Below are 25,923 nucleotides of genomic sequence, written 5' to 3'. Positions count from 1 at the left end.
TTTGCTAGCTTATCCCAAAAAATTATGAAACGACCCAATACAAGCGGACAAGAACATGCATCATGCAGGCACACAGTGGTGCAAGATGTAAGGCACAACCGCGGGTGAACTACAAAGATTTTAGGGCATCCCGACTCCTGTTGCATGCAGGTTTAGCCAGATAGCTTGGAGTCAACTGTATGCACACATTCTTCAGTCATTTCAGTCAAACAACGATGAAAATACTCACGGACCCTGCAGCTCCGCCCACTTCACAGCTCTACTCAGAGGGACTTTGTGTGTGCGAATGTTAGAGGTGTCACTGTCCTGCACAGAATTTGTCTCATGTAGATTTTACTTTAATTTCCTTTGGCTTAACAGTGCCACGGAGACACACAAAGCTTGCAGTGTCCAGGTCCGTTCAGGCAGCGTTCCCATGCCCACACACACAGTCAGCTGTGTGGGTTTGGACACAGCCGGCTGGAAAATAGCAACAGCAGCGGCTTGATCCTTTAAATATCAGTTTTAGGGGCCAGAATTTCATGTGGACGTCATTCTCTGTCTTTCTTCTCCTCCTCTCTCTCTGCGATCTTTACTCTGTTTCTGTTAAATACAGCTCTGGGGATCAGTAGTGTCACTGTGTTGTAGTAGCCATGAGGGAATGTGAAACTCAACATAATGTATGATTTTGCAATGATGAAAAAATTTCTTTAAGTGAAAAATGGCCAATACCATGCTAGAAGAAAATAGTATGTTACAGCTTAAGGATTTTTTTTTTTACTGCACTAATGCACCGTGCATCCTGCTAAAGATCAACAGAAGCGGCATACATTGAACATAAACCAGGATCAGATTTTAATATGGACAATATATCAATATTATATTGGTATTGTGATGTGAGATCATCATAATCCCTTTGCAGTTCTGGACATAGTATCATGATATGGCATAAGTGCTGTCTTCCAAAAAGTTGCATTATAGTAAAGGGATGCAGTTTTCTGAACTTATTAGACTGCTGTAGTTGTTCTGTTGTTTTATTACCTGTTTGGTCATCATTTCTACATTTCTCATGATTGTTTATCAAAAATCTGGGGTGTAAATACCTTATGAAAGCATGAAAGGTCAAGTCAATATCGATATTGAGGTATTCTCACTAAAGATAGTGTAATATTTGTTTTTGACCATATCGTCCAGCCCTCTACGAAAGGATATTTGACTGTGCCCAAAGCCAGCAATACCAGGGATATCCTTTCATCTGGCACCCAGCCTGCCTTACCAAGGAACCTGGATGCTTTCTAAGTGGAATCTAATCTTTTTGGAGCCAAGGTGGTGTCAGTTTATATTGGATTAGATGTGAGGTGCTGTCTCAGTGGTGGTCAGACAGTGAAGCTGACATCTTGGCGTCTCACATCCCGGTCAGCGGCTGTCAGCTCGTTTTCTGTGATCGTGTCAAGGAGAGAGAAAAATGAGAAGGGACGAGCTGCATCGCTGTCACCTGTGCTCTTCATCGTCCCGTCAGGTTACCGCGACCACAACATCGCTCCAAGGTGCCCCGGTGGCTTAACGTAGAGCATGAGAAAATCTCTTAGCTGTCCTTCAATGAAAGTGATTGTACCTGACTGCAGCTTTTTTGGACAATGTTTGTATGATTGAGGTGAAGTCCATCTGTAAGTCCAGCAGTAAAGATATTGCTAACATCACTATAATGTTGATGTTATTTTATGGTGATCAAATTCACTGCAGTATATGGATCCACCTGTGTCCACCTGTCCGTCTGTCACAGCTGATATCTCAGGTGCACTGGTGAGAAATGATGTGTTTAAAACTGTCATACTGTTTGGCCTGATGGGGATGGCGTAGTTGAATGTCAAGATTTCAAAAACTGAAAGGCCTGAACTGCTGCACTGTTGATCAGCTCTGATAGAGACTGATTGCATCACTCCTGTTTACTTGCATTAGATTTGTCCTCTGTGTGCTCCAGCCTGTGAGGGTGAGAGCATATCAAGGGCTGGCGATATTGTGGCTGACCCAAATGTAGGGAGGACTGTTGTTTCTTAATATTCCTCCCTTTTTGTGTGTGGATTTGTTAACAATGCAGTTTACATGACAAATTGGTGTTGGTGTGAAGTGCGCCCCGCCCCGTACTACAGTGTGCAGTCGTGTCTGTGTACACCTTTAGTTTTTGTTGGTTTGTTTTGCTTGGTTTGGTGTGGCTTTGTTGTTGTTGTTTCCCAACAGCCCTCTCCAGTTCCCATCTCCTGGGAAACCAATCTTTTATTCCAATTTCCAGACCTAAGGCCACTGCTTTCCATGAAGCCCCACCCCCCTTTTTGGCCTCTGCCGAATCTGTAATCTTCATCAGCTTCAATCCTCTTCCTCTCTTCTCTCTCCAAACTAATCTGTCTTGGTGGGTATCTTCATTTTTCCTCTTTTCTTTCATGTGCTCTTTCCCCTTTTCACCCTGACTTTTATTTCCCCGTATTTCAATCTTTTGAGCTTCACCAGTCTCACCTGACCCTGAACAATATCTGTTAAATCCTGAAGCAGTTCTGTTCATGGTACAGCTATATGTGTGACCAAACTAAAGCCAAAGGATATAAATAATTTTCTTATGATTACCAATGTGTAGTAACTCTATAGCACTGTAACAGAGCCTGACTTCAACCTGTGTCATTAAAGCAAAACCACAGGTGTTTGGGAGACTGTCCTACCAGTACTGGTCAAGTGATGAAAACAGAGAAAGCCAAATGATTCACGTACTCCAAATAAATCCGATAATAATATATTAGAATTATCTCAAATGTAAGAACAAAATGAGAGCAGCTGTAAAGCTAAATGTAATCTCAAAAAATATCCATCCAGGAACTACTTTTCCTCTTTTACAAAGGAAGCGAATGTGATGGATGATGGGAGACTGTGTAAAGCTAAAAATAACTGTGTGTCGGATGAATACATGGTGGCTGAGCTAAAGCAGTTATAAAAATAAACCCTCCGCTACATCAGCTGTACTGAATTAATGATTTCATTTTGGAAGTGCATGAACCTACAGTCCATTAAAAACATACTAACTTTGCTGAAATGCATGTCTTCCTTGGATATTGCTGGTTGCCGGCTAATCACTGAATATGGCAGGTGGATCAGTGCAGCACCAGAGTCAGAGTACCAAATCATGTTTTATTACTTGAAATAAGCTTTTCCATTTGACTTTGTCCACCCCCACCGGGTCCATTTTATTCCCATGAGGTTTTGGCATGAATGCCAGGCTGTAGATTTGCACCCTCTCCCTTATTTCCCCACTCTTTTTTCTCTTTCATTTCCTTTCTTTCCCCTTCTCTCTCTTTACTCCTCTTCTCTCCATCCCCCCGTCTCTTTCAGTTGATTCTGTTTGCCCGGGATGCTATTGTGTTCGGCCATCAAATACATTGCATACAGCCATTCATGCAGAATGCACAGAGGGGCACACACACAAACACACACACACACACACAGAGGCATGGGAACACACACACACACACACACACATACACTTAAATGCACATGCACAAACAAGCACACAGTGGATGTTTGTAAAAGACTCTGTTAGTTTGACTTTGTTGGTGCAGCGCTGTGTGCGACTCACTCGTTCGTTTTTTTTTCAGTAGGAATCTGAAAGTGTCAGATATGGACAGAAATCTGTTTGAACCCATACGGCAAAATGTGCACAGACATGTTTTAAAAAGAGCCAAATTTGGGCCAAACATGAAAGGCATGTGACATTCATTTGAAATGTCTGGCCCAGTAAAAATGCATGTGTTTCCTGTGTGGGAGTGAAGCAGAGCACTGGCTTGAGTGTTATCTAGTCTTATCCTTTTGAGGGCAGATTCCCATTTCTGTTAGTTTCAGCGGCTTGGAGTGAGCAGACAGTACAACAAATAGTCTTCAAATCCCAAACCACAAAGCTCTGCTTCATTAACAATGAAACATCTAAGCCCCTTTTGAATATCAGGATCTTAAAGTGGAATGGGTTTTTTTTAGAAAAATGGCACAAACATATTGTTAACCTAAACTCCCAATACATTTTAGTTTTCCCCAACAAATAAATAATATGTAACACAACATGAAACTGGTATAGCCAGATGTTGTCTTTTTGGAAAGGAAAGGCGGGCACAGAGAGAGAAAATTTACACAATGACCACCAGGCATGTATTTTACATATAGTTCAATGTGCAGCACACAAAACCTTGAGGACAACTTTAATTAGACACATTTTTTTTTATCTAATTAACCTCCTCCTCAGGCCTTCAGGGGATCAGTAAAGTTCATTGTATTTCATATTGCTGTTATCATGTGAAAATCTTGTGTTCTTTTGTATTTACATCTTGATAGAAGAATTACAGGGTCTTCACTGAGGTGAAAATCATCAATGTAATGATGCAGAATTACACCCACTGTGGATGCAATCCCAGCTGTTTTCCACAGCGTGAGGTTGCCATTATGTGCTGGCCAGGAATCATCTGGCCACATCCACTTTCCTAACCTCAGTCATTAGCGGGGAAATTTCAAAGCGGCTTCGTGAAAAGACAGAAAACCTGCAGATCAAACCTAATTTTCAGCAGGTGGTGGGAGAATAACAGAAGAACATTACAGAGAATTATGAAAGCTCACCTCTGCTCGACGCTTTGTTTCTTCAACATTAACAGGCATTTTCAGTCAGTTACATCAGATACAATTTAAAACAGCCGTGTAGGGCAGGGGCATTGCAACTACTATTTATATATATAATGTTCTGATAAAGGTTTTATATTAAAAAAGAAGCAAAAATTAAATAATGAGCAGAGTTGAAGACAGGCAGGATCTTTCATAATTCTTAGAAATCTGAAACTGACCTTAGATTAGTCATCAGAGGCTCCTCAAACATATTTTAACTGATAGGGATGAACAGTATTTATGTTGATTCATCAGTCAGTAGTTTTATTATGCTAGTTTTTACGAATACTGATATACTGATATAAGGGAGTGCATTTAAGCCAATAACATGCACCCTTTTATCTTTTTTTGGTGTTCGTCAGCCCCTTCTGCCAACACATCTGCACGGATAATAGACTTGTGAATTATAGATCTACTGTTCTCTACTTAATATTTCATAGGTTAAGCTGACATGCTGAAAGCTTGGAGAAAGTTTTCGTGTCTCCAGGGAGGAGGAGACAGAATTTGTGTCAGAAACTGCAATGTGTGGGTCAGCAGAGCAACCAAGAGCAGGCGTTGGTTAAAACGCATGATTTTTGAAAAACCTGGGCTTTGACAGTTGAAGGCAATGTAATATCACTCCATTTTGTAGCGTTTTCTAACACCACTGATGAGCCGTTATCAGTTTATTTTTGTAGCTCTTCTGCAGCACAGGCTGTGAAACAGATTCACACCCACAACCCACACGTTTGACTTGGGACTTGGCCTGCCGAGCCACCACAGTGTCGCGAGCAACAATACTTGATTTTCTTCATTGTCATAACTTCCATCGAGTGTGTTGGAGACTCGTTTGCATTCCTGCTGTAGTAGGCACCGGGTTTGGATCTGAAAGGAGCCTGTGATTTTGAAAAGGCCACATTCAGGCAGCTGTAAGGAATATTTGTTTTCGTTTCAAAATTATATACTTCTATTACAAAAATATAAGTCAAGGATTCAGTGTTTTCTCCAGAGTCCAGATATTCTCAACCTACAACTGCACAGAATCCACATCTAGACCCTGAGACGCTAAAACTAATCATAGAAACCCATTTAACCCTAAATAAAATGTTTTCTGGCTAATTTTCCCTTTATAAGAGGACTACCTCTGTTTTTCTCTGGCTTACTCTTCCATTGCTTTAAATCCACATGTCTCTGTATCTCTCATGTCTATAATCGTTATATATTTATTGATTTTTGAGCTAAATCTGTCTGTCACCGCAGAACAACACCTGCTGTGAGGCTCGATCTTCCTGTATTTGAATATCTCTCAGCGCCATAATTACTTTTCCATCTTCACTCAAGTCTGAAAAGAGAAGAGCACCAATCCGTTTGCATTAAAATGCCATCTGCATTCCTGTAGATTGCACGTGTCAAATGAAACATGCAGGGAGAGTTTTCAAGCCTATATATGAGGCCTGAAAAAAAAAAGTGATTTTCAATTGGGCACTAAATGTGTCATGCAGCGGCATTTTCTAGGTGATACTCCTATATGTGCCCGTGTTGGGTCACAAATTATGTTTCAGTTGTGCTTGCATCCTGTCCTGTATTTTCTCCATGAAATATTTATGCTAAATATCCCCTTAAATTTCCTCTGGCAGGACTATGGCTGCCAACGCGGGGTCCATGCGTATCCTCATCAAGGGAGGGAAGGTGGTGAATGATGACTTCACCCAGGAAGCTGACGTTTACATCGAGAACGGCATCATTCAGCAGGTAGTTCACACACTAACACACACACACACACACACATGCACACACACACACACACACACTGTATATTCCCAGCTGTTGGGATGAGCTATCACCCAACAGTACGAGCAGAATTAATCACTGTACCAACTGTGGCTCCACATGATACTGTACATTAAGTTAGACTGATTCACAAGAGGCTCGCTGGTGTATCTCGGTAATCTCGGGTGAATCTTAAGATGGCTGCCAAAGGATTCGGATCGTGTTGTCATGGAAATGAGTGCCTTTAAAAGTTCAGCTCCACTGGCACAGAAATGTTCATCTTTATATGTCTGCCATGGCGACAGCTTTCCCGTACTGGACTTGTGCAGTATCTATTTTGTCATATCTTCATACCCTCCTGATATTTTTTTTTACCAGGGAATATGGTATAAGATGGTATTTGTGTAAAAATAAATAAATGAATTAAAAAAAAAAAAAAACATGTAAAAGCTCAGCTGCTGTAATGTGCAATGAGCCTACTTAGACTAATCTTTCTGGGTCTAAATACTTAGGAAATAAAGGAAACAAATGCCTTGCCTCCATAGATTCAGCATACCTTGCTGGAGGACCCCATGACACTTGTTGCCGCGGCGATACTGTCACATCGCTGGGCTGAACGGAGATGATGTGCAGGCGGTGGCGGCAGACTGGCAGTAGAATGAAATCATACGACCAATAAATTGTTTTTGTCATCTCAAGATAAAGTTATATGTGTTAAATCATGCCTAACTAAAACACCCAAGATACTCCCCAACAGGGGTAGAGGCATTTTTCTTTTTTACTAATCCTGTGATGTTATCCCCACCACTCCTTCTCAACGTCTTTCTCATAACAAGATGTATTTTAACTTTGTTGGCTGTACAGTTATGAATGGGATTATCAACATTTTAATATGCCCTGGGTTTAAAAATACTGAAAATATTGTCTAAAGGACATTTATACTCAACGTTAAATATGGATACAGATACGGATGGATGCTTCTCTCCATACTCTGCATTCATTTTGTCCATATTTGGGAACATTTACAGGAGGCTTTAGGATATGAATGAAAAGGAGCGGTACCACTACAAATTGTGGGCGGCAGTGTAGCCAGTAGTTCAAGCGAGATCTGTCTCCGAGTGAGACACGAGGAAGAATTTTCTCTCATCGAAAATATTTCTCCATTTTCATGTTGTGGTGTATTTAATGACCTTACAGACAATCGCCGTCTACAACACCACCTCCGCTTTTGCCTCTTGAGCAGGTTTGTTATTACAACCTGCACCATCGCCATGTTTGTTGTCAGAAATTCTTGACTCTGAGCTGCCCCCTAGTGGATGTATTGCTCAACATTGATGCCAACGTAAAGGACGCATGAAAGTTTGTGACTGTTTTATATGGGTGTATTTATTTTGTACATAAAGGGAGTATAAATGAGCCCTAAGGCGGCCTGAAATGTTTCACAGCAGAATTGCTGAAAGAACCTTACAATAAAACATTGTTTTAATAAGTCGGAGGCTTTGTTGGTCCCGTATAAAATCAATACTCTAACCAGAGAACCCATTCTTGGTGTAAAATCTGTTTGCATTTGCTGTAAATGATCCAGTGAAAATATTAAAAGTGAATGGACCCTATAAAGGAATTTACATTCATGATACATTTTAGATAGATGTTGTGGAGAATAAAGAGTATTGATAAAGCAGAGAGTGGTGTGTGTGTGTGTGTTTCTTTGTGTTCCCTGGCAGGTGGGAAAGGAACTGATGATCCCGGGCGGAGCCAAGGTGATTGACGCCTCGGGGAAGCTGGTGTTGCCGGGCGGAATAGACACCAGCGTGCATCTGCAGCAGACTTTTATGAATGCCGCCATCCAGGATGACTTCTACAGCGGCACCAAGGTGCTCGCACACACACACGCACACGCACACACACACACACACACACACACACACACACACACACACACACACACACACACTCACACACATTGGGCTCGCCAGCATGCCTGTGTTAATGCTGCTACTCATTTGGCATCCAGAGACAGCTGTCACACACAGAAACACAATCTCTCTCTCTCTCTCTGAATGTATGTTGGTATCCCTCCCTCTGTTTTTCTTTCTCTCTCTATCTATTTATCTCTCTCTCTTGTCTTTCTCTCCTCTGTTCTTCTTGTTCAAATCCATCCCTGCTTTCAGCCACATACATTCAAACACACCAATAACCACCTCATAAACTGTTGTCACTCTTACACCGGTTCTATAGGAGGCAAAAACCAAACAGCTGTTACTAGTGTCTGACTGATAGCAAAGCGCACCCTCTATATATATCTACACACACACACACACACACACACACAGTTGTTCGGTGTTCATTTGTACTGGCTTTATTAATTCATTTCCTGTGGATGCTCGGCATGTCTCAAGCGATCCCCTTGAGACCCGGAGGAGAGAGGGTGATGCGCTAATTAGGAGATTTTGAAAGTGGGAGTGTAATTGTTGCTACATGTGTTTGTTGCAGGAAGTAGCTGTGGTCATGCCTGGCTTATTCTTGTCTACCAGGGGCTTTAGTCATGGGCGTCAGCTGGGCTTGGCAAGGTGTGGCCATGCTTGAGCATAAGTGAGTCCAAATTTAGCATCACAATGGAAAAATGGAAGCCTTTTCTAAATAAATAAATAAATAAATAAAAATAACATCAAGGGAGCATTCAGGACCAGTGTCCCCACTAAGCTGACAGTTTGGTGACCTTTGCCTAATAATTTATCACATTCATCCACTTATATCTTGTAAGTTATAAATTATTGCTCGATTTTGTCTCCAGTAACTGAGTCAATATACAGCCAGTAGGGAAAAAAAATGATGACCATATTCTGCATGTTTTGAAACCCGGGGACTGGAGTTTAAAACAAAGTTCTGTGGATTTGCACAAAGCTCAGCAGCACAGCAATGACAAACCTACCCGTGGGCACGGCAGAGTTGAAGAGGTTTAATTGGAGAGTGCTGAAACGCTGAATGTGTCTCTAAAGGGTTTGCACGGGTGCTGGAAATGCTTTAAAACATTTTCATATTACTGTGGTTTTTCCAGGGTTTGAGAAGTGCTTGGATTTTTAATAAAGAGCTTGAAACTGCTTGAAATTGTAATTGCATTGCTTTCTTAAGGAATGCCTGGACTGGTGGCATAGTTTTAAACCTGAAACTTTCAAATGTTGTTTTCCTTTTAGATTGTCTCCTTCTGTACAATGCTCTCACTAAATATAATTTTTATTGTTTATAGCACAATAACATTTGATTTAATGTGATGAAAAAGTGAAATAACCCTTTTGAGTAGCTGTAGGGTAAACAGCTGTAAGGTGCTGGAAAAGCTTGAAAATGCTTTCCCAAGTGTCTGGACTGGAACTTTTTATGTTAGTAGAACACATTTGTGGCCATATTGTTTCCTTTCTATCTGTCCAGTACCATTTCTGACCCCCATATAGGTGAGTGGTTGTTTTTGGGGGACACCTGATACTTTATGAGTGCCTGTCTGTGGGTTTTGAGGGACTGCAGCTCAGTGAAATGATGAGCCCGGCTTTCGTCAATGAGAATGCCAACCAAAGTGGGGTGAGAAGAGCTGGGGTGGGGGTTTGAATCCTCCATATGCCAGTTTAGTCCCACTCTCAAAACCCCCTCACCCTCCCCACACATTGACCTCGCTACCATGGTAACCCACATGCATGCATTCACTTTCTCATTGTGGAAATCAAGAAGCTCTCTCTAGTGTGTGTGTGTGAGAGAGAGAGTGCACTGGTTGTGTGCACATGTGACCATGCCGGTATTGTGTTGTCTCTATGGTGACTGCGTTACCGTGGCGATGGCTCATGTGCAACTGTGAGGAAACCCAAAAACTTTCCCTCAGCATCCTCTTCCCTCCCCCCCGTCGTTGTGAACGCTCTGTTCCCTCTCCTCCTGCTTCCTCTGCGTTGAATGACTCCCCACTACTTTCTCTGCCCCCTCCCCCACCCCTAACCCCCCACCCACATACTGACCTACTGCATTTTACATCATTTTATGTAACAGTGTCAAATTATGGAGCCGAACTCTATGAAACCTTTGGAGACACGAGAGGAGAGAGATGAACGCTACAGCTGATTTCACTGAGTAATAAACCTTTAAAGAGCAGTTCTCCCAAAATTCAAAGGATATTTTCCCATGTTTCCCACGTGCAGATTGTTTCTTTGAGATTTGATGTGGCTTCCAGTCTGCCTTCACCTCAGTACAATGGGCCCGGATGACTATTGTTTTGTGGAGCTCAAGCCATCGAAAACGTCCATGTGGAAAAACTCTACAGCAACAGCTCTTTCCAAAAACAATGACACGGATACCTGCCGTCATCCGCCTCCCTTGAGATAGATACAAACTGTATCCGTCTGCCTCTAATTGATGCTCGCTGGGGCCGGAAAAATAGCTTTTTAGTTTTGTTGGTGAACTGTTCTTGTAAAGTTTTGTTGATCAGTGAAATCAGTTGTCGTGTCTCGTGTCACCAAAAGTTTCATGGATTTCTGCTCCATCATTTGTCCCTGTCAAAACCTGCATTCACATGTTTCTCAGTGGCACAGGGTCAACACCAGTGGGTCTCAACCTTTTTAGTATCAAGGCCCCTCAAATTTAAACACATCAGGCCGTGGACCTGTTTTAAATTCATAGACAGTGACAAATCTGCTATAACTGTGTAATCAGTGAAACTGTATCAGATTGTGTGAACTCAAATATGTAACAAAAATATGTGGAATAAATGTGCAGTTTAGAATTTAATTTAGTTGAGTTTGCATTGTTGGCCTTAGTCACTGATAAATTATGTGCTTAGTCCACATTTTTGTCAGTTGAATTCTTGTTTTCACAATATTAACTATTGCAGCTGTTGTGCCTATGCATGTGATATAAAAACAATGTGTTTCTGTGAATGTAAGACTCTCATTGACTCTCAGCCAAGATGGAAACAGTCCATCTGTCTAACAGAGAACTGACAATAAGGAAAACATGCCGACTGCATTTTATGTGTAACGTGTTTTGTTGACCGCTTGGAAACAGCAGTGATAGTACAGGGCTGAGATTTGTTGTGCTGCTTGTTCAAGGTCAGGTTTATTTAGAGCCCCAAATTACTGTTTACTGGCTCAAAGGACTTTACAGGCCCACAAGGTTATAACAAACAAAACAGGACAACACCCCCTGTCTTAATCCTCATCGCAGGCGAGAAAAAACTTCCCAAAAAACCCACAGATGAAATCGAGAAAAATGGAAGAAATCTTGAGAAGGACCCCGGCCAGTCAGATGAGCACGAGGTGCTGACCAGGTGGACAAACTATCAAATTAAATTAGCCAATTAGACTGAATTAATACACAAATCAAACTGCAATGATTACAAAATGTTGCGTCAAATACCAGATTAAATTAGCCAAATACGAGAAGATCAGAGCAAATACACTGTAGTGTGTGGGCAGGTCTTGGAAGTGGATCAAAATATGAGAGAGAAATGAGACTGTGGGAGAACGAGCATGCAAATCAGGAGTCTCCCGGTAAAAGGGCGAGGGTTGACAAGCGTCATTTTTAATAAACTTTAGGCTTGAAATGTGAGCAAACTGATATGTGCGTCTGACTGAACTGAGCTGAGATGTCTGTGTAGGTAGGGGAGCAGGGAGGGAGGCGAGGGAGAGGGGCGTGACAGAAGCTGGAGGGGGTCACTTGTCGTGTGGTGTGCGAGCGCAGCTGATAGAGGCTGATCAGAGAGAGTTACCTCGGTAAGCTGTCGGCCTCTGATAGCCTCTCCTTGAACCGGCACGCTGCATCTCTGAGCGTTCATCTCGGAGCACAGTGTCTCACTCAAAGTCACTCTCACTCTCTTTTTGTCCCCCTCTTTCATACGTAGAGTAGATGCAGGGAACCACACTCAAACACCCACACTGTGTCCACATACACACAAACACACACATGCACTCGCTCTCTCTCGTGCATCTCCCACCCCCCTCTCTCTCTCTCTCCGGGGATTATCCTCACTGTATGGCTTGGGGGTCTTTAATGGAGTGGGGGTTTCATTTCAAAACGCTGTTTGATGTCCTGTAAAGTCAGCAATATACTAACAGGAATCAAAGGGAGGAGCTAGTTCACTGTGTACACGTACATCTACACGTTAAACCATCACAGGCTCCACTGCACCTACTGCGCCTAGATACTCAAATTAAATAATAATAACACATTAAGAGCAATCCAGGTTGGTTCATTCACTTACAAAAAGACACGAGAAAAGGCAGTTTTACCTGTCATCTGTCTTGAAATTTTAACATACTTTTGTTTCATGCATGTTTGATATTAAAATTCACATACTGCACTTAGGGCATCCTATTAGGAGCTAGTTACAGTGGTGTGAATCTGATTTTTTATTCATATATGTGACACATATCTTGATTTTTTTTTTTTCTGAGCACAAAAATCCAGTCTTTTCAAATCAGATTGGAGCCACTGTCATATGTGGTCCTGGATCTGATACATATTTAATTCCAGGCGATGAGACAACTGTGAAAACAGGTTGGATTTGTGTTTTTTTCCTTCACTGTGCAGGCCCACATCACTGTCAGCATGTTGTCATGCAGCTAAAACAAGAAATGCAGGACAGCAGCAATCATGAGGACAGTGGAGAGACAGCGAGGCTGCAACTTTAACAGATGCGAGAGGAGATGTGACAGTCACAGCGCTTTTTCGCCTTCTCAGTGTCATCCTCCACGGCTGATGAACTGTCTTGCCTTTCTGACGGCTCAGCATGCATGTTTGATGTAAATGGGCAGGTGAGGCATTTCAGGTTAGAGAAATGCTCACACTGATGTCAGCTATGGGTCACATGAACAGTCAAGGAAAAAACATCTGATTAGGCAAAAATATCAGAATTTAGCATTAAATCTTGTAATGAGAATGCAGTCTTTGTTCCAAAAACTGAGATTTGAAAGCCAGAAATCTCAACACCTGGCCAAGTAATCGTTGAATCATTGGCACTGATGAAAAGCTCAGTCAGCCCATGCATAAATATTGTAGTCCTTCAGGGCCAGTAAAAGCTGCACTTACTCCTTTAAATAGAAGAATGAAATTTGACGAAACATGACAGATGTGTACTTTTCAGACATTTCCTGTGTCTTTCAGCACATTGCAGACCTGGTTAGCATGGTGTCTGCGTCGGGTAGGATGACAAATTCATTCTGCTCAGCTCTGTGTGCAGATAGCGCCACCAGATATTCACTGGCTTGTTTCAGTTTATGTAACCGTCTGGCAGTGACAATGTCAACTTCCTTAGATCTCCTTCGAGCTGATCTATGGTTTAAAACAGTCTAAAATTAGATGTTTATTTATGTGACTTTTCCTGGTCCACTAACAGCAGAGAGTTGCAGATGACACAGGCTGGGATGAAAGGCATTTCAACCCGCAGACAGCTTCTTTATTCCAACTTGGCAGAGGAAAGCAGTTTGCCGCTGGCCTCAGAAACCCTCACACTGAGGAGGATGCAGCACACACAAACACACACACACACACACTCATATACACACATACACATTCTGGCATGTAGACCATGCAGAGAGGAAGCATTAGCCATCTTTCTTTCTCTCTGTTTTCCTCTTCCACTCTTTTTAAGAGGTGGACTGGCTTTAAATTTTAATTAAAGCCGTGTGGACCGACAGCACAGATCGCACACTCTGTAAATCCTCAGCTGTCTCTGTATCATCTGATTTCCACCACACACACACACACACACACACACACGTGCAGACACACACACACACACACACACACACACACACACACACAAGCACTCAGACAGTGATCAATGATATCCCACTCTTCATACATACACACACAGACACGCAAGAGCCTAGATGCTGATGCTGCAGACGGTTCAGTCTGGTTTCTATGGTAATAGGAAATCCGAAAGCTGTGTGGCTGAAGGAGATGTCGGTCAAAAACACACAGGCTCCACCCCAGTGTGAAGCAGGTATGGAGGAATGAGTTCACGCATGCAGAAAGCAGAGTTGGGCTCAGCTCAGTGTCACTTGGTTCAGGATTTAGGTTTGCCTTTAAAACATCTTCAAACGCACAATGCAGAGCAAATGCTCTGTTGTCAGTGAATCACAGGTTCAGTCTTTATTTTGATGGGAATTGAAAATGAATTGACCCAACCCTTAGAGCGAAAGATTAGAGAAGCCTCAGTTGTGGGTGAAATGTGTCAGATGAGAGAAAAGGCGTATTGAGAAAGCAATTTTTATTCCACATCTCTCCATTCATCTCCCGTTCCTCACATTCAATAAATGTTTATTGGCTTCTTCGCTTATTTTCCCTTCTCCCCTCGGTGTAATTTCCTTGTCTGGCTGTGCGATTCTGGATGGAGTGAAGAGGAGGAGGAGGAGGAGGAGGAGAAGGAGGAGGACAGAGGCATGCGATAGGCATGGCTGAGCAGTATCTGTGTTGTCATGGCTACACAAAAGTGCCATTTACCATTCGGCCAGCTGAGCCAAACCATTGCACTCCCTCCACCTCATCCCTTTTTCTACCTGACTCCCTCCTCCTCCTCTTCCTCTTCCTCTCATCCATCTTGTTATCCTGTTCCTAAAACTTCCGTCTTCCTTATCTTTTTTCTCTGTTTTCTACAGTTTATAGTAAACACAGTGGGTTGGAGGTCCAATAGTCCTAGTCACTCAGTATCTCCTACAAAATGTGATGCCTGATGTCTTTCTAAACAAGTTGTTTCACCCACTATTAGCGACTTGTTTCCAGCGTTTTGTACAATCATGTCTTAGAAACGAGGACACAGTGTCATAGATGCCACTGAGCTTTGTTTGGCATTTTGCTTTATTGTGATGGTGACAGTCTAGAGAGAGAGAGAGAGGAAATGCAAGGGGGAGAGAGGGCATGACACACGGCAAATGGCTCGGGCCAGAACTGAATGTGCACCATGGTGACAAGGACACAGCCCTAACAGGCGGCACGTGCTCCTGCAGTTGAGCCACCGGGGTGACAGAGGATCTTTTAGTTTTTTAAGTTTTAAAGAGCCAGTTTAGTAATAGTTTATTACTCACTGTTTGTTTTCACAGCAGCCGACCACACTCCATTTAAAAGGTATGCTCCGCCTTTGTTGTGAGGTAAAGTGGCAACTCAGTGAATCCAAATGCAGCACACCTATAGTTAATGGTGATGCTGTGAGCAAGTGAGTGAGTGAGTAAGTGAGTAAGTGAATGAGTGAGTGAGTTACACCTATATCTCAGAGGTGCTTCACATCTAAAAGCAAAAAACTGAACACCTACCTGTCCAATAGAAAACAGGCCAGTTCTTGTGACCTGCTGTTGTCTGTACTGTCCATCCATCCATATTCTAGTTTCTAAGGGGGCTGGAGCCTATATCCCAGCATTCATAGGGCAGAGGGCTGTCTGTTTGGTCTTAAATATTTATCGCTTGTGCTAGAGAATATAGTCTTTTGGGGCCGGGTGATTATGTGTCGATGTGATTAACAGTCAGTACAGAGGGAGTGTTGCTCATTGTCACCAATGATAAAGAACGTCTCTCTGCTTTACAGTGGCTTCATTGTTCTCTAAATAAATCTCTTTTCTCTCCCTCTCCCTCATTTTTTCTGTCTCTCTCTCCGTCTTTCCTACCCTTTTCCTCTCTGCCACCCCATCACACACACACACCTCCCTAGGCGGCTCTGATGGGTGGTACCACCATGGTGCTGTCTCTGGTCCTGCCTGAACAACACTGCTCCCTGGTGGACGCCTATGAGAAGTGCCGGGCTGAGGCTGACGCCAAGGCCTGCTGTGACTACGCTCTGCACGTTGGGGTGACCTGGTGGGGACCCAAGGTAAGACAAAGACGGGACAAGACGGAGCGAGATGTTCCACTCTGTAGGAACAAACATCAGCCTGGATTAGGTTAGATTTGATATAGTCTGATCTCGCACTGTGCCATTTCTCTACTCAACCGTCACTTGCTCTTGCTGAGTGAGTAATCAAACAGCCCATAAAATGTGTAATGACCTAGATTAAACCCTGAATATAGGTTAACATACATGCTCATTAGACACATGAGGCAGATGCTATGAGTCACTGCACCCCACACAACCTTTGGCATTTACATCTGTTGTCTGCAGACCTTATGATTGTATGCAGTATTTTTTTTTTTGTCTCTGCATGCAGCACAACAAGATTATAGAGCCACCTGCTTTGTGTCAGATTTTCTAAAACTGAGCTGATCAAGGGTCCTTTTCCTTTCATTGGTATTTCAGTGGTGCATAAAATCTTCCCTCACATGCAATCCTTGCAAATAGCTGTATTGCTTTTTTTCTTTTTTTTTTTTTTTTTTTTACTATCACTACACAGCTACATCATCAGGGATAATTTAACCACATGAAACCCATAAGGTCCTATTTAATTTTATTTACCTATGATGATGCAAGACTCTAAATAACCCTGACCTTATTTTTTTTAAGCTTCTTTATGGTGCAGGCGATTTTTTTTAAATTTTTGAAACAAATAAAGAAATTTCATTCAGGTATCAGAGGGTTAACTGAGAGTTTAAGAGTCAGCATTATGTTCCAATACTCAACCAAGTAATTACCACTAAAAAAAACTAACACCAACTAATCAGCTGTGAACCTTCCTTCACCCGTGGAAGTATGCACAATTGTTATGCATTAAATGTTATTTTAAGAGCAGTGACTCCAATTACCCCACTGATTTGGACAATTATTGCCAATCAGAATCATTTGAGCCACGTTTAGTCTTTGACCTTGGTTTTATACCATGTTACCATCCTCATCCTTGCTGATGACAGTCTAGTCTGATGCCTAAAGTATTTACCCAGGTATTGTGGCCTTTCAGTACATGTCTCGCAGTAATGAGAGAGGATATTTTCATTGGTAAATATCATATAGGTTCTGTTAAAAGACTTCCCGTGCTGTTGATGTCTCTCTGAGGGCTTGTGATAGTCACAAGTGTGAATAGAATGTGATCTCGTACTGGCTGCTCTCCAAGCTCATTTCACACCCCATATAACACACATACACACACACACACACACACACACACTCACTCTCACCATACTCATATTCACCGTAGCTAATGCGTAACTGTGCTCTCTCCCTTCACCAGTACAACCCAAACCTTAAGAGCAGACAGTGGCATTTGGCCTTGAGAGCCAGTTGGACACACTGACCTTTGACCTTTCCCTTTGCCCTTGAATGTCAGGTGCGTAACGAGATGGAGACCCTGGTGAGGGAGCACGGGGTCAACTCCTTCCAGATGTTCATGGCCTACAAAGACATGATGATGCTGAAGGACTCAGAACTCTACCAGACGCTGCAGAGCTGCAAGGACATCGGAGCGATTGCACGCGTCCATGCTGAGAACGGAGAGCTGGTGGCAGAGGTGCGCGCGCACACACACACACACACACAAACACACGCACACACACTGACACACGTCCCTCCTTTCCCTCCTCTTTCCCTCTGTTCCTCTTTCCCTGCCATCTTTTCGCTCGGTTCCTTCCCTTTGTTTCCTTTTAAGCTTGTTACACTGATGAAGTTGTGGCTGGCATAAAATAAATAAATAAATAAATGAATAAATAAAAAACTCACTTCTGTATAATTATTGAAGTTCTCAGCTATTTTTGGCACAGTGACAGAGTAGTAACATTTGAGATGCTTCTTTTACCTCTGTGTTTTTAAATATTAATAAATGAGCAGCAGGAAACAATTTTGGAGCAAAACTCTTATTGTTGCACCATCATGTTGTGGGACAGCGACAACAACAACCGGCAAGATTAATCTTAGTTGTGTGTTTGTGTGTGTGTGTCTCAGGGTGCCAAAGAATGTCTGGATTTGGGGATCAGCGGACCGGAAGGTATTGAGATCAGCCGACCAGAGGAGGTGAATTTCTATAGATGCTTTTTTTTTTCTGGACTTTTTTGTGAGGATATTTTCTCTCACAGGAAGGTTTTACTCTCTTGCTGCTCTTGTTTTATTTGTCACAAGCCACTGGCTGCAAACAATGTTGGCAAAACGTGGAAGAATGGCACATTTTTTTGGCACGGTGCTCTTGATCTTGTTCTGCTGTTGTATTTATTGTAAGCCGCTCTGGATTACAGTGTCTCCTAAATCACTAAAATGTAAATGTATGTCCAGATCATGTTAAACCTCTCTTGTGATTTTAATTATCTTGTCGTGTTCCTGTGTCCAGCTGGAGTCAGAGGCGACTCACAGAGCCGTCACCATCGCCAACAGGGTAAGCAGACTCAACTCTCGACTTTAACATTTCGATATGAGAATCAATATGTTACTGATAATGAATGAATGGTGAATGTCTTTGTAATTGCAGGCCCATTGCCCAATCTACCTGGTGAACGTGTCCAGTATGTCTGCTGGAGACATGATCGCTGCTGCTAAGATGCAGGGTGAGTAGCCCGCCCACTTTGAAGATGATGACGGTGATGATGGTGATGGTGATGATGAGGATAACCACCTCCCTTCCTCCTCTCTCTCCAGGTAAGGTGGTCCATGCAGAGACCACGGTAGCCCATGCCGTGCTGAATGGGATGCAGTACTACCACCAGGACTGGGCTCATGCCGCCGCCCATGTCATCGCCCCTCCTCTCCGCCTCGACCCCAACACACCCAACTACCTCATGGGCCTGCTGGGCAAGTACGTGCACAGCACTCATGTAAACATATCACTGTGGTCATGCAAAAAAGGAAAAAAAAAAACAACATCTTTTCATCTTTACATTTCAAGTATGACAGTTTAGTTACATGGCTGCAGTTGTGTGTTTTTTCCACAGTTGTTCTACATTATGACACACTTACAGTGATAATTTCAGAGACTAACACTGTGACGAAAAGTATTCTCCAATGAAACTTTGTCAAGAACGAAAATGAATGACAAAAATGACACAAACTATGATATAATACAGATGTAATGGAAGGCATTTGTGGCTCATTTTTGCGGAATGTCCCTTGAACGTGTCCCATGTCTTTGCAACAGCCTGCTTTTTGGATATAAACCAGAAATACCGCCTTGTAGTTGTATGCCTCCACCAACCAGTCATTTAATATTTGTAGCAAAGACTTTGAAGGAATGAAGTGAAAGGCATTGAGTGTATTTTTTAGTGAAATGCTATCACTTAATTGCATGATTCCAGTGAATGAGATCCAGGCTGGAAACACCCTTGTAGAGCATGTAAGCAGTGATGTTACTGTAAAACATTTTGGATAAAAACAATCCACTAAACTGCAAATGTTTGTCCTATTTCTAGTGACACTCTGAGTGTGGTGGCATCTGAGCACCGTCCCTTTAACACCAAGCAGAGAGCCTTGGGCAAGGAGGATTTCACCAAGATCCCCCATGGGGTGGCGGGGGTACAGGACAGAATGAGCGTCATCTGGGAGAGGGGAGTGGTAGGTACACACACACACACACACACACACACACACAATCATATAAACATATTTCTTGTCAGACTAGCCTGAACCAAGCCCCAGTTTCTAACCATATTCCTAATTGATACCTTCGTTAAAAGTTAGGATTGACAAAAAATGTAAAAAAAAAACAAAACAAAAACAAAACAAAAAAAAAACCCCAAATGTATGATTTTCCTTTTTATTCATTTTATAGATTATATCATTTTATTCATTTATTTGTTAAAAGTAGGAGAATACAACTAAACACCAGGTGCATGTCATATTATGTCAAACATCCTGTTGCTTTGTTGGAGTGCTCGGGTTTTTGATGCACTGATCCCTCCAGGTTGCAGGAAAGATGGATGAGAACCGATTTGTGGCCGCAACGAGCTCAAACGCAGCAAAGATCTACAACCTGTATCCACGCAAGGGTCGCATCATCGCAGGAGCCGACGCTGACGTGGTGGTCTGGGACCCTGATGCAACGAGGTACTCAGCCAATGCAAATATCTGTTTTGACTGGTAGCTGTGATCATTTTTCTGAAATTGAAGAAAGAATTTGTCGCACTGCAAGTCTCGGGGAAAAGTAGTAAAATACTCCTACACAATGCTCTTTGTGCAGGACGATCTCCGTAAGCACTCAAGTGCAGGGAGGAGACTTCAACCTGTACGAGGGGATGCGCTGCCATGGCGTTCCCCTGGTCACCATCAGCCGAGGCCGTCTGGTGTGTGAGAACGGCGTGTTCATGTGCGCCGAGGGCTCTGGAAAGTTCTACCCCATGCGCACCTTCCCTGACTACCTCTATAAGAAGATGGTACAGAGAGAAAAGGTATGTTCACATTCATACTCTTGTCTTGGCTTGTCTGTTTCCAGCTGTGCTGTCGGAAGAAAACACGATGAGCTTGGTGCGAAAAGGTGTTTTTGGTGGCTATCACTGCTCATGTGTTCTTGCTGTGTTTATTTAGGAAATATCCATAAAACACCTGTAAATGTAAAAGCCATCATTAAGTGGATAGAGACTGAATAAATATTGTTGTTTCTATGTTTCTATGTTTCTGTGTTTCTATGTATATGTGTATGTATCTAACTATCTGTCTGTCTATCTATCTTCTCTGTTTCAGACTCAGGCCTTGAAAGGGGTTGACAGGGATCCCTACTCCGGCGATGTGGCCAAGGTGGCCAACTCTATGAAGAAGGAGCTGGGGTTGGGCCCCATAGATGGAGAAACACCCACCAAACCCTGTGCTCGAGTTCACCAGGGGGTCAGAGACCTCCATGAGTCCTCCTTTAGCCTCTCAGGTTGGTTGGAATGAGGACAGAAGCACATTACACAATCAAATATTGCAAGACATCTCACATTTGCCGGCCTACCGAGCTACTGAATGTCATCCTGCATAAAAATAGTGTGTGCACTTTAGGAAGAGACCACAATACACATTTGCATATTACAAGACTGAACAACAAGGAACTGTGTAGTCTCAAGTGAGCCCAGCATGTGGCTACAATTTTTGTTTGCACATCCGTATGTACGGATTGAAAGAAAGAAGACATTACCTAGGGTTTGGTTACATGGTTAGCTCAATCGTAATTACAAAGAGAATTGGCGGTAAGACAGTTTTCATGATGAAAGGTGCAATCACACCCACTTTATTTGTTTGCTTTGTAGGAAACAGAGTGATGACATATCCCGTTGTAACTGAATTAACCAGTGTGACTAATCAGCCCGTTGTGCTGTTTCACAATACAAGATTGAAAAAAAATATCAGACAAACATGGATCATGAAAGTGATTGCCCAGATGGTCCCAGACCATTTTGGGAGAGCGGGATGTGACCTGCTGAGCCTCTTGCACAAAGCGAGCAAAGACCTGCCTTTTTTAAAAATATTTTTTCAGAGGGCACCTGTGCGTCATTCGATAGTTGAGAGAAACAGGAAAGGCAGGGGAGAGAGAGGGGATGACATGCAGCAAAGCATTCATTTATGTGTCATTCATTTATGGAAGTTACTGGTATTCAGGATTAGCAGCCTGGGATGTTGTATTAAGTAGCTATAAATAACTGGGATGATGTGGGATAATGGCTCTCAGTTCACCGTTTTGGGCCTTTTTTGCAGTGATGTCTGTCTACTGTACATTATCCAAATAAATGATGCAGAGAAATGGAGTGGGCATCTCTAATAAGAGCCTGAAAATTTATATGTATTTCTTTGTCTTCTCAGGCTCCCAGGTGGATGATCACATCCCTAAGAGGTCCTCGGCTCGTATCCTCGCCCCTCCCGGCGGTCGCTCCAGTGGGATCTGGTAATCTAGGATCCTGGAGCCTCGACAGTCTGAGCCTCGTCGTTTTGTACATTTCTGAGCAACCAGGAAAACTGCACTGATTTTCAATCACAGGGTTATCATTAGAGGGAAAATAAATTGAAGTATGTGTCTGTGATTGGTGGACAGTCTAATTGACTGAAGATCTAATTGATGATCAGTGATTTGCCAAAGTGACTTTGCAAATCTAATTTGTGTCTTAATTGGAGTGACTGACCTGATTAACTAAATGAAAGTGAAGGGCTAGCTATGAATTAAAGTGTTTTGCCAAATTCAAACTGATCATACTAACAGAGAAAAACTCATTATCACCTTGCTAGTATTTTGTGATGAAAGACAAACTTCACCAACAACTGTGAAAGATCAAAACCAGTACAGTTTTTGATGGTTTGAATTGAATTGATGTTGACTGAATTGTTTAAACAATAGTAGAAACTGAATTCAGTGAAATATCTATACCCCCGTCGCGCACAAACATACAGTACACTATAGACACCATAGCTTTAGACTCATATGAAGACGTGTGTGAATTCCCCTGGTTTCTGTTTGTGACTGAGCCGCCCGCTGTGGGTCGGTGGTCCTGCTGCGTCATGGGTTCTCCTAACAGCTTTTTATTTCCTATGGATGAAACGTGCTGTGTGGTGATGAAATCCAACTGCTTCTAACACTCTGTGATCTTACCGCTACACTCTCTAGCTACAGTCAGACATCACCTCATCCATTTATACACTTCCACTGCCTCTGACTTAAAAAAAAAACTACAACAAACACCTGTGTTTCCCAGAGTCATCCCAGCCTTACATGGATTGTACCAGGGGTCTATAGAATATGACGCAAAGTTTGGAAACATACAACCTATGTGCTTTCATATTGAACGTCAAATAATCTATAGACATTGCAAAGTACCAGAAAAGCTAAAAGAAATCAGTTCAGTTTCCTAAATGAGGAATGGAGAGTGGGTGATTTAGTGGCAGGTCACAGCAGGGATGATGTGGAGGAAAAACTATGCTTTCACATACTTTTGCTACTGATAATTTATAGTAAACAAGGTGGACGTGCTTTATCATTCACCCAGGAGATCACCTCTGGGATAAAACACATGTGGCATGTTGGGATTACAACCTGCTGACTGAAAATGGGAGCTAAATCCACACCTGTTAGAGCTAATGTAACACTTTGATATCAGGTTGAACAGAGCAGATTAGCTTTTTGAATAAACAAAGAACTTTCCAGTCAACTCCTGGCACCTCCACATAACTGGCACTGAAAAACTGACACTGGAAAATTTGTCGTGTAGATTATTTTGATGGGTTAATAACAGTGGCATCCCTAAAGGAAGAAGGACATGCACATTGGAATTTTATACAGTTTTTGTCAAATAGAATGCACTGTTCACATGTCATTGTGCGTTTACCATATCACACAGATTATTCAGTATTCTGTGGATATAATCAGTAGTCTCACGTGAACTGTATTGTGAAAGCACACCTCCTGTCCGTGGTAAAGGAACAGATGTTTTATTAGAGCTGGATCTCCACAAGGCAGAAGATTGAGCTGCACAGGCTGAAGAAAACCGCTAGGACTCCCCTGACTGACCCCCTCACTTCCTGATGATGTCTCTCATTCCTGCCTAACAGTGTTATATTTATACATGATCACTTCTTGTCCGTGTACTATATACTGTATTTAGGTTGTTTTTTTTTTTTTAGCAGAAGGAATAAATGTGCCAATGTGAGTCACCATGCCACACCAACACCCATGCATGAAGAGCACCACATGGAGACAGAGAGGAGCAGAATCTCTATGGAAACGCCACAGATTCGACATTCTGGTGCTGTTTTTTTACGATTACCTATAACGACATAGTACGTTTATTTTATCGTTGGATGGTTTAGTTGTTTTGAAAGCACTGTGACTGGTCAGTGGCTGTGTGTGTTCGTAGATTCTCGTTGTGTTGGACAGTGAACCTGTTGAATCTGTAAGTGGCTGCTTGTTTCTTACCACAAGAATGAGTGCAAAAAAAATCAATAAAAAAATAAAGTGAAAAGAATAACCTCTGAAGGCTGACTGTATGTGTTATGTCATTTTTAAGATGTCATGATTCATGCCTAGTTCCACATATGCAACATTAAGAAGAGCTTTGAATAAGACAAGACTGGTGAGACCTAAACAATCATAAACCAAATGAAATGGTGGTTGGAGAATTTTTTTTGGAACTGTTTTTAGAGTCCCTGTGGTTCCATTAAAGTGCCTACAACACGTTTGCAATGTCATTATTTTGAAGTCAACTTATGAACTTTGGTGCATGCCACCCCCTTCCACCCAGTTTTTGTGTCTCCATCACTGTATGCTCTATAATAATGAGTCAAATACCATAAAAACAATGAGCAAAAAAGTTGATATAGGAGCAGGTTCAAGAGGAAGGTGACAGCAGGTGAGAGTGTGAGGGAATGTCTCTGTCTCACAGACCCAGTCAGGCCCATCACATACACACTTATCTCTCCTCAGGGTTACAGGGAGGGGCGGCTTATCCCAGCATGCATTGGGCAGAGGGCAGAGAAACACTTTGTCCATCACAGAAAACATGCTGGCAAACATTGGGACAGATATGCTCAGGCTACTTTTTGTCTGTCGGCATTAGACTCTTCAGTCCACTTGACCTGCAGGTTTTTTTGTCTGTGGAGGGAAGAAGAGCACCAGAAACACACATAAAGCCCACAAAGGAAGGAGTTCTGCTGGGATATGAAGACAGCACCTTTTTCCTGGAGGTGACAGCAAATCACTGAGGCTTGTTCTATGTATTATCTCCAGTGCATGCAGTGCCTGTTTTGGACAGAAGATGTCGCTGTTGGACGCTGTGGTCAATAATTTCTACTGCCTTTTACTGCTGTAGTTTCAGGCTCACACTCACAGGCTCACAAATGTTTGCCTCTGTGTTTTGTTCAGGCATGATGGAAACTGTTTCTGATCATCAAGAGTTTCAATGTCACTCTAGAGCACCTGAGATCAATTTTCAGCAGAAGCATGGCATTCCTCTGGATCAAATTGGATATGGAAAAGATCTTAAGCCGCAGTAGACGTTGGATCAGCATCTAGTTGCCCCCTTACACAGTGCATATAACCTTAAGCACCGACCTATTTTACAAAGACATTCCAAGTCGGAAGATTATATTGGCTTTCTTAGGCTACAGAGATTTGCGGGAAAATATGTAGGCTTAGAGCTATTTACTGAAACAGGCTGTGCGGGTTTATTTACTGTTGTGAAAAGTGGATAAATGATTATCAGAGTACTCAAAAACATGGTAATGGATTCTTACCATTCCAAATCCAGGGAAGACAGCTGGATTGGAGAAGGGAAGTGTGCTAGATTGCATCAAAGAGCAGAAAGATTGTAGTGTTTGCGAAAAACTGTGTAGCTGGCATTTAATAGAATTTAAATTTTGGTTAAAATAACCATACAATGTATGAATTATACAATGTCCACGTCCAGTTCCAATGATGACAGGCTGTCTCTCAGGCAGGCCAGAGACAGTTAAGGGGACAGTGCAATAAGTGGTGTCTTGCTCTTTTATTGGACCAGTTGCTCTGTGTCTGTGGTTAGGAAATAGTTTGGAAGAAGGTAAGAAATACACTATATTACCAAAAGTATTCGCTCACCCATTCAAATGATCAGAATCAGGTGTCCTAATCACTTGGCCTGGCCACAGGTGTATAAAATCAAGCACTCAGGCATGCAGACTGTGAAACAAGACATTTGTGAAAG

General features: G+C 42.4%; 1 protein-coding gene across 1 annotated transcript in view; it reads left to right on the top strand.

Annotated features, from left to right (window-relative positions):
• Nucleotides 1-24,219, top strand: part of LOC115356085 (dihydropyrimidinase-related protein 5-like) — a 30,280-nt gene extending 6,061 nt beyond the window's left edge. Inside the window, exons 2-14 of the mRNA XM_030047092.1 lie at nt 6,282-6,396; nt 8,139-8,288; nt 16,094-16,252; nt 17,637-17,816; nt 18,248-18,316; nt 18,627-18,671; nt 18,765-18,840; nt 18,932-19,088; nt 19,699-19,840; nt 20,190-20,332; nt 20,466-20,673; nt 20,966-21,143; nt 22,061-24,219. Of these exons, the coding sequence (XP_029902952.1) occupies nt 6,286-6,396; nt 8,139-8,288; nt 16,094-16,252; nt 17,637-17,816; nt 18,248-18,316; nt 18,627-18,671; nt 18,765-18,840; nt 18,932-19,088; nt 19,699-19,840; nt 20,190-20,332; nt 20,466-20,673; nt 20,966-21,143; nt 22,061-22,146 (1,704 nt within the window). The 5' untranslated portion in view covers nt 6,282-6,285 and the 3' untranslated portion in view covers nt 22,147-24,219. The remainder of the gene's footprint in view (nt 1-6,281; nt 6,397-8,138; nt 8,289-16,093; nt 16,253-17,636; nt 17,817-18,247; nt 18,317-18,626; nt 18,672-18,764; nt 18,841-18,931; nt 19,089-19,698; nt 19,841-20,189; nt 20,333-20,465; nt 20,674-20,965; nt 21,144-22,060) is intronic.
• The last annotated feature ends 1,704 nt before the right edge of the window (nt 24,220-25,923 follow it).

Source organism: Myripristis murdjan, chromosome 24 (assembly GCF_902150065.1).
Source record: "Myripristis murdjan chromosome 24, fMyrMur1.1, whole genome shotgun sequence".
Taxonomy (NCBI): domain Eukaryota; kingdom Metazoa; phylum Chordata; class Actinopteri; order Holocentriformes; family Holocentridae; genus Myripristis; species Myripristis murdjan.
The sequence above is the reverse complement of the archived record's forward strand: the minus strand, read 5'-3'. Positions and strand labels throughout refer to the sequence as shown.